This window comes from Mobula hypostoma, chromosome 25 (genome assembly GCF_963921235.1).
Source record: "Mobula hypostoma chromosome 25, sMobHyp1.1, whole genome shotgun sequence".
Taxonomy (NCBI): domain Eukaryota; kingdom Metazoa; phylum Chordata; class Chondrichthyes; order Myliobatiformes; family Myliobatidae; genus Mobula; species Mobula hypostoma.
Window position 1 is genome coordinate 45606510 of NC_086121.1, and position 11555 is coordinate 45618064.

An 11555-nucleotide genomic window follows, 5' to 3' on the forward strand; every position below is an offset into this window, starting at 1 on the left:
AAGGATTCTACATCTTCCGATCCTATTTAATTGATGGAAGATTGGAAATCTGAATGAACTCACTGAAGTCAGCAAGACCAGAGTTTATTATCGACTACAGGAGGAAGAAGCTGGAGGTGTATAAGCATGTCTTCAGCAGGGGATTGGAGGTGGCGAAGGGCAGAAGCTTTAAATTCCTTACTGTTAACCTATCAGAAGATCTTACCTGGAACCCACACAGAATGCCATCATGAAGAAGGCACAGCTGCACCTTTACTTGCTTAGAGGTTTGAACACAGAAAGTGGAGGATACAGCCCAGTCCATCACAGCAAATCCCTCCCCACCATTGACTACATTTACATGGAGCAGTGCCACAAGAAAGCAGTATCCCTCATCAAACTCCCCCCAAAGCTTGAATAAAAGCTCACAAAATATAGAATTTCAGAGTTTTCACAAGCATTATGGCACCACCATTTTTCTAAAACAAAAAATCTTGGTTCTTTTGTCCAGTAGGCTCTGTTCCTGATTGGGTAATTTTTAATTCAGCTCATGCTTGTCTCACTTCACTCGGATTTGAAGCCTTAGTCTCAACCTGTGTGCTTGGTTACGCTTCCTAGAGCTCTTCTGAGGTACCTTGCTCTGTGTGCCAGCTTACGGATGGAACCTCATCGAACCTCCACTGGAGGTCCTTGGTTAAGTATCTGAACTGGTGGATCTCTTCCTTGCCACCTGCACAGGCAGTGAATATAAAAGCCCATCTCTATTTAAAATTTCTCAAGGAATGAACATTTTTGTTAAAATATATGAAGGAATAAACCAACACACGTTCGTGTTTAGTGTTGCATTTATCTGTCCTGTATTAAATGAGTGATTGAATCGTACAGCACAGCACCAGGCCCTTTTCCCCACCACTTACTAGCTCTTGGCCTGTAATTAGCTATGTGTTGGTGATCTAAGTTCTCATTTTGATATTTTTTGACTGTGGTGAGGGTCTCTGCCTCCACCACTCCTTCAGGCAGTTTGTTCCAGACTTCAATGATTTCTCCTTCAAATTTCCCCTCTTAGATTTCCCCCTCTAACCTCACTTATTATTTTAAACCTATGGCCTTCTGGTTTGGGACATGTCTGCTTATGGGAAAAGTTTTACACTGCATGCCCTATCTATCATCTTCACAACTTTATATAAATCTACAGGATCACTTCAGAGCTTCCACCCACTCCAGGGAAGGTGAACTCAATCTCTACTGTCCTCATCCCAAGCAGCACCCTCTCCATTCTAATTACAAACTTCCTATTGTGTGGTAAACCAGACTGTCAACAATACTCCAGGCAATGGCCTTATTAATGCTTTATAAAGCTGCACCTTAAACTCCCAGCTCTTATATAAGGGATATAAGGTATATTACAATAGGTCGCCAGTGAATGCAATCTCACTGGCTTTCTACGGCCTTGGATTACCTGGACATAGTAATACCAGCGTCAGGGTGCTATTTATTGACTACAGCTCAGCATTTAACACAGTCATACCCTCAGTTCTAATCAACAAGCTCCAAAACCTGGGCCTCTGCACATCCCTCTGCAAATGAATCGTTGACTTCTTCGCAGGAGACCATACTCTATGCAAATCAGAAATAACATTTCCACCTCGTTGACTATCTGCACTGGCGGACCTCAAGTTTGCATGCTTAGCTCACTGCCCTACACTACACACCTGATCGGGTGGCTAGGCACAGCTCAAATCTCATCTATAAATTTGCTGATGACACAACTGTTGTTGGCAGAATTTCAGATGGTGACAAGAAGGCGCACAGGAGTGAGACAGATCAGCTGCTTGAGTGATATCGCAGCAACACTTCAGGAATGGGAAGTCGAGATAACACCGGTCCTCTTCAAGGGATCTGAATTGGAAAGTGTGAGCAGTTTCAAGTTTCTGGATCAACATCTCTGAGGATCTATCCTGGGCCAACAGTTACAAAGAAGACAAGACAGTAGTTATATTTCATTAGGAGTTTATTGGTATGTCACCAAAGACTCGCTAATTTCTACGGATGTGGTGTGGAGAGCATTCTAACTGATTGCATCACTGTCTGGTATGGTGGAGCTACTGCACAGCATCGAAAGAGGCTACAAGAAAGTTGTAAACTCAGCCAGCTCCATCATGGGCTCTAGCCTCCTCAGCATCCAGGACTCTCTCAAAAAGACAGCATCCATCATTAAGGACCCCCATCACCTAGCATATATCTTTCTCTTTGTTACCATCAACGAGGATTCTGATTTCTGAATTAACAATGAACCCATGAACACTAGCTCAATACTTTTTCCTCTCTTTTTGCACGACTTATTTAATTTATTATTCATATACAGTATATGTTTATTGTAATGTATAGTTTTTATTATTGTAATCTACTATTGCCACAAAACAACACATTTCACAATGTATGCCAGTAATATTAAACCTGATTCTAATTCTGATTCTTTATGATCTTACATACTTGTACTGCCACCTTCAGGGATCTATGGATTTTTACATCAGGTTCCCTCAGTATCCCAGAGACCTTTTTATGTTCTGGCTTTACTAATCCTCCTAAACTACATCACCTTATCAACCGATCAATATTAACTTATGACCTCAGTCATAAGTCAGAGCACTAAGGATAGAAGTTGGGACGTTATGTTGCAGTTCTACAAGATCTTGGTTGTGCTGGATCTGGCATATTGTAAACAGGAGATTCTGCAGGTGCTGGAAATCTCGAGCAACAAACACAAAGTGCTGGGGGAACTCAGCAAGTCAGGCAGCATCTTTAACTAACCTATTGCTACACCTCTCACTATCAACAATTCCAGCAATTTTTCAGTCAACTATCAACTTACTAATCATACTTCTTGCATTCCCAATGTTAATGTATGCAGAAATTGTAAGGGACCCTGAATTCGCTTCTCTGGTACACTACTAGTTAAAGGCTTCCAATCATGAAAATAATCTTCTCACCATCACACTCTGTCCCCTATTTCTGAGGCAATTCTGTATCAATTTGCCAACTTGCCCAGGACCCAAGTGTTCTAACTATACGGACTATCTCCCTTGTGAGAACATGTGAAAGGTCTTACTGAAATCCTTGCAGACTATATCACCGCCTTATCAATACAGTTCGTTACCTTTTTGAAACACTCAGTCATCTACCTTTGCTTACTTTGCTGTAAATACCTATTGCTGCTGTTATTGAACACAGGTTCTTTGTTGTCTTTCAGTTCTTTTGGACACCATCTGCGGCTAATGAATATTTCAAGATTTAAAACTCTTCTCTTGCTAGAAGTTGTGGGTAGATCTCATGGCTTGAGTTGGTGGTGAGGGAGGCAAATGCAATGTTCAAATTCATTTCGAGAGGATTAGAATATAAAAGCATGGATGTAATGTTGGGGCTTTATAAAGCAAGAGGCCTCATTTGGAGTATTGTGAGCAGTTATAGGTCCTTATCTAAGAAACGATGTACTGACATTGGAGGGGGTTCAAAGGAGGTTCACAGAAATGATATCATATGAGGAGGCTTATCGTATGAGCTCTGGGCCTGTACTTACTGGAATTCAGAAGAATGAGGTGGGGTCTCATTGAAACCTATCAAATGTTGAAAGGCCTCAGAAGAGTAGATTTGGATCGGATTTTTCCTATGCTGGAGGAGTCTAATACCAGAGGACACAGCCTCGGAATAGAAGGATGTCCACTTAGAATGGAGATGAGGAGGATTTTCTTTAGCCAGAGTGTGGTGAATCATTGCCACAGACAGCTGTGGAAGCGAAGCCATTAGGTATATTTAAGGCAGTGGCTGATAGATTCTTCATTAGTCGAGGCATGAAAGGATACAGGGAGAAAGCGAGAGATTGGTGCTGAGAGGGAAATGGATCAGCCATGATGTAATGGCAGAGCAGATTCGATGAACCATATGGGCCATAATTCTGCTCCTATATCTAATGGTCTCATATGGTCTCATCAATTTCTGAAGCCCTGAGGAATCATTCATCTTTTTAAGACCACCAAGACTTCCAATAAGTCCTCTATTTTAAGGTTTTAACCACATCTTCATCAGTTGCCTCAGGTCTGGTGTAAGAGGATTGGGAAACGGCTAATCAACCCCAAGTATATTGTCCACAGCTGATGCCTGAGCTGTAACTTCCTTCCTTCTCCTGGCCTTTGTTCTATAGTTCCAACTTCAAAATTCATCCATTTCAAATTTCAGGTGTTAACTAACATGATATGAATAACTGTTTCTTAATTTCGTGCCGATTGACTTCAAGGTTAGGCTCGCTTGTTGTGGAATCTCTCCTCAGGAGAATTAGTTTCTTTATTCAATGCTAACAGTATGGGTGGATATATAGTGAATCCACGCTCTGAAAGTAATCAGGAAGCATCACTTATTATTTATATGCTTAATGAATTGGTGATAGTTTATACTATGTGGCTCTCAGTTGTGATTCTGGTATTGAATGAAGACTCTGGGTTAATTAAAGCTTTTTAAGTTTACAGTAGTAACTTCTAGGTTAGACTCATTGTGAAACGTGCAGGGAAATTTTACAACTCCAGATGATGCTTCTGCAGACATCCCACCTCTCCCAGAAGTTCCGGGAGTCTCCTGCATATTGATAGCGGTTCCCTGTCACCCGCAAATTATATACAATATCCCAAAAATCGATTATTTTGAGAGTGAGAGAGTGAGAGGGGGAGAGAGAGAGAGAGAGAGAGCGAGAGAGAGAGAGAGAGACGGATAGACAGACAGAGCGAGTGACAGACGTAGCGAGATAGTGACCGAGACAACATCCTGATTGGTCTCTCTTTGTGTGCTAAGTAGACCTATCAGTTTTCTCTGTGGGCGGGCTTTACAGTCGACCCCTTGCTCTCTCTTTCATTGTCCGGTTTAGTGTCCTGCACCACCATCGCAGAGTATTCCAACAAAAGAAAATATAAAACGTACGTCACCCCAGACTACACTAAAGTGTACCCCTGCCTAATAGGGGTCAAAAATAATGACAGTGTTTCTCGCTGCACTGTTTGTAACAGTGACTTTTCTATTGCCCATGGTGGGTTAAATGACTGTAAAAGACATGTTGTTGTGAGTTTAACAGGTGTCATTCGTTCATTAGCATAGGTAATATTATTTAAAGTAGCTGACTAGCTGCTAAGGAGCTACTCTATTGATGTCCCAAGTGATGAGGCCAAACTCCCTGTAGACTTGCTTAAAATTGTAATAGAATAAAAAAAATGACTCCATGATAATATATTATAATTGTGAATCTTATGAATCTGATGTCTTGCAAAATTAACAAATTAATTGATATAGACCACTGTGAGGTTGAGACTTCTGGTAAAATGCTCAAATCTGCCAAGCAAGCCACATCACAGTACAAGGAAGTTTGCAAAAGAAATAGAAAAGCTATTTGCATTAGCATTTAGCTATTAGCATTGAGACTGCCAACAAAATACACAACAAGGAATGTGTGTGTAAATAGTTTCAATATGTGATGAAATAAATTGTTATGTTCTTTCATAATCAAATGTCCTGTATACATACACCCTTGGAGGTCGATGGGGGCGGGGGGGGGATATGGGGTTGGGGGTGCAGGGGTGGTGGTGCTACCTCCCTGAAATGAGTTTTTGCAGGGTGGGATGTCTGCTTCTGTTAGCTTCAACTGCGGGCAGGTCAGATCAGACAAATGTCAACTAATTCTCCATAATTTTCAATCCATCTTGATTTTCTGTTTAGGATCTAAAACCATAGGGAAGCTATTTACAATGCTCTGAAATATCCTCCTGGCATGAAATTTGCCACTGGCTGTCTAAGTATATGATAAAAGAACACAAGTTCCCAAAAGTGTGGCATGTCAATTATTCTAGGTAACAAGTGTACTGCAATCGAATGTCAGGGTGGGCAACATTTCTCAAAAAAAAAACATAATGACAATATTTTTTTTACTTCAGGGTGACCCAGGCAGTCCTTTGAATTGTTTTGGTAGTGATGGCAGGTGGTATGTCAATGGTATAGGAAGCTACTTGGGACCCGTTCAGTGCAACACAGCAAAGAAACCAAGTATCTATACCCGAGTGTCTGCCTTCAATGGCTGGATCAATGATGTAAGTCCACCCTTGAAATTCTTTGTATGATAGTGACTGTTGTGCTTCAAATCTAATGTGAATGCAAAACATACCAGTCTGAAATTCTGATATGGTGCCTCACTCTGGGGTAGACTAGCCCTCGCAACTGGACACCCGCATGATTTGGGCAGAAGAGCCTTCTATATGAATGAACTTACCTGTGGTACACAGATACGACACGATAGAGAAGACTTCACTCACAACACGCTGTAGGAACTCAGCAGGTCGGGCAGCATCAGTGGAAAAGATCGGTCGACGTTTCGGGCCGGAACCCTTCGTCAGGACTGTGACTTCGACAGTCCTGATGAAGGGTTCCGGCCCGAAACGTCGACTGATCTTTTCCATGGATGCTACCCGACCTGCTGAGTTCCTCCAGCGTGTTGTGAGTGTTGCTTTGACCCCAGCATCTGCAGATTATTTTGTGTAATAGAGAAGACTTCACAGTGAGTGGAAAGGTACTCACTCCTGATGTAGAAATGGTGTCTACTATAGAGAAGACATTATTATTATTGGTAAGCTCTATGACACAGTGATCCTACACTGCAGATAACTTGTTACCAAAGGCAATGTCTTATCTCATAGGTGGTATAGGTGGTAATTAGTAGTTAGCATTTGGTTTATTGTTGTCACATGTACGCATTCAGATCATTTCACCAAATTTCTACCTCATCAAGGTAGTACAAAGAAAAACAATACTAAAGTACAGAATGTAATGTTACACTTACAGAAAAAGCATAGTGCAGGCAAACAACAAGATGCAAGGTCTATGGTGAGGTAGATTGTAAGATCATGAGTTCATCTTATCATACAAGATGTCTGTTCAATAATCTCAGAACAATGAGAGAGAAGCTGTCCTTGAGACGGGTGGTTCGTGCTTTCAGTGTTTTGTATCTTCTGCCCAGTGGTGGTATTCTCTCAAATATCTTACCAAAGAGAAACATCACTTTTAGTAATGAGCTCCCTTAAAAGTGCTACATAGAGATCTCCATAGAATTGTAGAGATATCTTTTTAGTAAAGCAGGTTTCCCAAGTCCTATATAAATAGCTGTCCCAAAATATAGAGAACAGTATGAAATAATATATTTACATGCTGGGACGATGCATGAACTGGAGGGGAGTTTTCAGTTGCTGGAGTCATAGAACTATTGGCAATTTCCTTCAGTATATTCTGTAGATATTATGCACTGTGATAAAGGGAGTGAATGTTTAGGGAGATTAAGCTGGTTGGTTGAACTAATATAGTTTTGCTGGAGTTTCCTTATCCACACAAGTGCTTGTGCCTTGTGAATGATAGAAAGTTTGGGAAGAATTGGGATGTGAGCTAGCTTAATATCTGACCTGTTCTTACAATATCATTGCAGGTGGATTCAGTGATGGTAGAATCATTAAGTGTTAGAGTGGCGGGGTGGGGGGGGGGAGAAGGGGAAGGACGGATAGACACACCCTCTTGGAAATAGAGCATTTTTTGCACCTGTGTGGTATAAAAGTCTATTGCCACTATTCAAACCAAGCCTGTATGTTGATCATATCATTTCCAATTTTCATCATCTGTTGGACTTTGTTTTTGGACTTTGGCAATAGCTGTGTTCTTCTCCTTCATTCCAAATTTTTTAAGATTGTGGATGTTCCTGGAGATCCTTCCGCCACTTTTTCAGGAATCTGGGCAAATGGGTAAGATTCTAACTGGATAGTTGTCACCGAGGAGAATGACATGGAAGATAAGGAGTTTTAGGGGGAAGTATGTGTGTAGTCCAGAAGAGGTCAATATAAGGAAAGAAGAAGTGTTAGATGCCATGGGATGCATAAGGGTTGCATCAGCCATACTAGTCACATCTGGACATTCAGTTCAGTGGAGCTTTCATCTGATTGATTAGCTGTGGGGTCTACTGTGTGTAATTCTGCTGTTTAATATGTGTGTATTTCAATATCAGAACTTTGCCAGGGTGCCGTGTCATTTAAAGCACTATAATGTTCCTATTGGTTAAAATATGGAGCAAATATGCAGCTGACATCTTGCAGTGAAATGTATGTTGGCTGCTGCAGCTGGCCTGGTGTGTGTGGCTACTCAGCTTTGAGCTGCTGGAGCTCCCTTAGCAAGATAGTAACACCACGCAACACAGTGGAGGGAGATCCATAAGGTGCACATGTGCACCTGGATTAGATAGACAGCCTGCCTCGGATGATTTTGTGCTTTGGATGCTTTGTTAAATGTCTTACTAAGGTCTATATGGACAATGTCCACTATTCTGCATTCATCAGCCTTCTTGGTTACCTTAACATATATAACATATAACAATTACAGCATGGAAACAGGCCATCTTGGCCCTTCTAGTCTGTGCCGAACGCTACTCTCACCTAGTCCCACCGACCTGCACTCAGCCCGTAACCATCCATTCCTTTCCTATCCATATATCTATCCAATTTAACTTTAAACGACAACATTGAACTTGCCTCAACCACTTCTGCTGGAAGCTCGTTCCACACAGCTACCAGTCTCTGAGTAAAGAAGTTCCCCCTCATGTTACCCCTAAACTTTTGCCCTTTAACTCGCAACTCATGTCCTCTTGTTTGAATCTCCCCCACTCTCAATGGAAAAAGCCTATCCACGTCAACTCTATCTATCCCCCTCATAATTTTAAATACCTCTATCAAGTCCCCCCTCAACCTTCTACGCTCCAAAGAATAACGACCTAACTTGATCAACCTTTCTCTGTAACTTAGAAGATGAAACCCAGGCAACATTTTAGTAAATCTCCTCTGTACTCCCTCAATTTTATTGACATCTTTCCTATAATTCAGAGGCCAGAACTGTACACAATACTCCAAATTAGGCCTCACCAACGCCTTATACAATTTCAACATTACATCACAACTCTTATACTCAATGCTCTGATGAATGAAGGCCAGCATACCAAAAGCTTTCTTCGCCACCCTATATACATGAGATTCCACCTTCAGGGAACTATGCACCATTATTCCTAGATCCCTCTGTTCTACTGCATTCTTCAATGCCCTACCATTTACCATGTTTGTCCTATTTTGATTAGACCTACCAAAATGTAGCACCTCACATTTATCAGCATTGAACTCCATCTGCCATCTTTCAGCCCACTCTGGCCTAAATCTCTCTGCAAGCTTTGAAAACCTACTTCATTATCCACAACGTCATCTATCTTAGTATCATCTGCATACTTACTAAACCAGTTTACCTTCTCAAAAAAAAATTTAAATACACAAATTCTATCCTTTATAATTTCCAACAATTTCCCTACCACTGACATAAGGCTCACCAGCCTGTAGTTACTTGTTTTTCCTCTGCTGCTCTTTTTAAATAATGGAAAAATATAAAGCTATACTTGGCCTTCTGGTAACTCAACTCTGGCGACTGAAGGTATAAAAGATTACCATCAGAGATCCAACAATCTCTCCCTGATTCCCATAGTAAACTGGGATGGATCCCATTCAGGTCTGGGATTTATCAACACCTATACATCTCGTGATATCTCATACTTCCTCTTTTGTTATATTGACCTCTTCTGAATTAACTGTGTACCTCTCCCTGAAGTTATTTTCCATGTCCTTCTCCTTGGCAAGAACTATTCATTTAGAATCATGATCATGTGGTTTGAATTGATTTTTATATCAGTCAAGATAACACTTGAGAAAGCTTCCTGATTGTGGGATCTTCCTCATTCTATTATTCCATGTTTTCATGAACAATCCTAGCTGAGCTGAGGCTCTTACGTTCACAGAATTGAGAAAGAATTATAGCTGTGAGTGCTGATGCCGTGGATAATCACAGCCCGATCTGACTTCAGCAAAGTGGGCACAACAATGACCAAGTCTATGGGTTGTCTGCATGGATAGAGTTCTAGACTGATAAGTTGTACAATTCAATCCAAATAGCATGATTATAGCTTGATAACTGCACCAGTCATCAGGAGAATGTGCCTTTTGGATCCAACAACAGACAGAAATAAAAATCACACCTACTTCCTTTTTTTTTCTCCTAGACAATGACAAGTAACTAAAGCATGGAAACAAAATGTTTCAAGCAGTCACATGCCTTTGATCAACAATTAAATTGGCCTGGAGATTTCTTGGTGATTTCCACAGCAGACTCGCCTGCTCCGCGTTATTAAGAAGAATGTAAAGAAATACTTTTGACAGTTTAAACATGATTTTCTGGTTCAAATGAACTGCACCTTTATTATGTTTGATTGTAATTTACTCTTAGAGCAGTTCTTGTATAGTTTTCAAGTGCCAGGATTTATTTTATACTAACCTCACATCAACATTTTACTTCTTTAGAAAGAAATGGGAATAGCAAATAGCAGTATCCAGATTTTGGATGGGAAAATGAATGGGTTGCTGCTGTATTTGCTAGCTGTTTATTTAAAAAGCAATGTTAGTACTACCTGTGCCCTTACTGAATCACCACGGACTATAGCTGCCAGGCAACAACAAAATGGCCAAGTAATGATCGAGCTGGTAGTTACCACCCGAGGTGATGGTTATCAACTCATAGAGTGGGTTTAAACTGTGCCCCCAATGTCACAGACGGATCGTGCTGAAATTTGATCATAAATGAATAAATGTGGTTTATTATTCTTTGTATTCTCACAAATTCTTTGAATGAATTACTGCTCAATCTGGTTTGGGTGTAATAATGCCTGAAAGATATTCAAGCTTTTCCTCATGAAGTGGGGGTGTCTGGGACTGGATGCACAGTATGTGACTTCTAAAAAATGAACGTACTCAGAAGGAGATACTGTAGGTAGTGTCTGTTAATGTGAATCCAAAGCCAAGAGGCAAAAAATAGAAGAATAAGACAACAAATAGAAAATCAAAGTTCACAGTAACTGTTATTATCAAGGTACCAACATGTCACCGTATACAACCCTGAGATCTAGTGGGCATAGTCAGCAAAACTGTAGATAGCATCTATAAAAGCATCAGTGAAAGATCTGCCAGAGTGCAAAAGACAACAAACTGTGTAAATGCAAATATAAATAACAGAACATGAGATAAAGAGTCCTTAAAAGTGAGATAAGGTTCGAACTAGCGACCTTCAGATCACTAGATGAATGCCACGCGCCAACAATAATGTTCTACAAAGTGAATTCAGAGAGTTACGAGATTAAAGAGCTGGGTGTCCAAAGGGTTACCGTGGATACTGTTTAGAAACAGGATGATGGGTCGGATGAAGGTGATGGCTGGAGCAATGTTGCAGGATGGTGCAGATACTTGGATCACCAGGACCACTCCTAGGGAAGCAGAGCTTGTACAAAGAGGACAACATGCACTAGAACTGGAAGGGGACCAATATTATAGAACATACATAGAATAGTACAGCACAGTACAGGCCCTTCGGCCCACAATGTTGTGCCGACCCTCAAACTCCGCCTCCCATATAAGCCCCCACCTTAAATT

General features: G+C 40.9%; 1 protein-coding gene across 1 annotated transcript in view; it reads left to right on the forward strand.

The window, feature by feature from the left end:
* The window catches only part of LOC134337855 (chymotrypsin-like elastase family member 3B), a 94580-nt gene extending 88449 nt beyond the window's left edge, over nucleotides 1–6131 (forward strand). Inside the window, exon 6 of the mRNA XM_063033161.1 lies at nucleotides 5949–6131. Coding sequence (XP_062889231.1) covers nucleotides 5949–6131 — 183 coding nt within the window. The remainder of the gene's footprint in view (nucleotides 1–5948) is intronic.
* Nucleotides 6132–11555: the final 5424 nt, after the last annotated feature.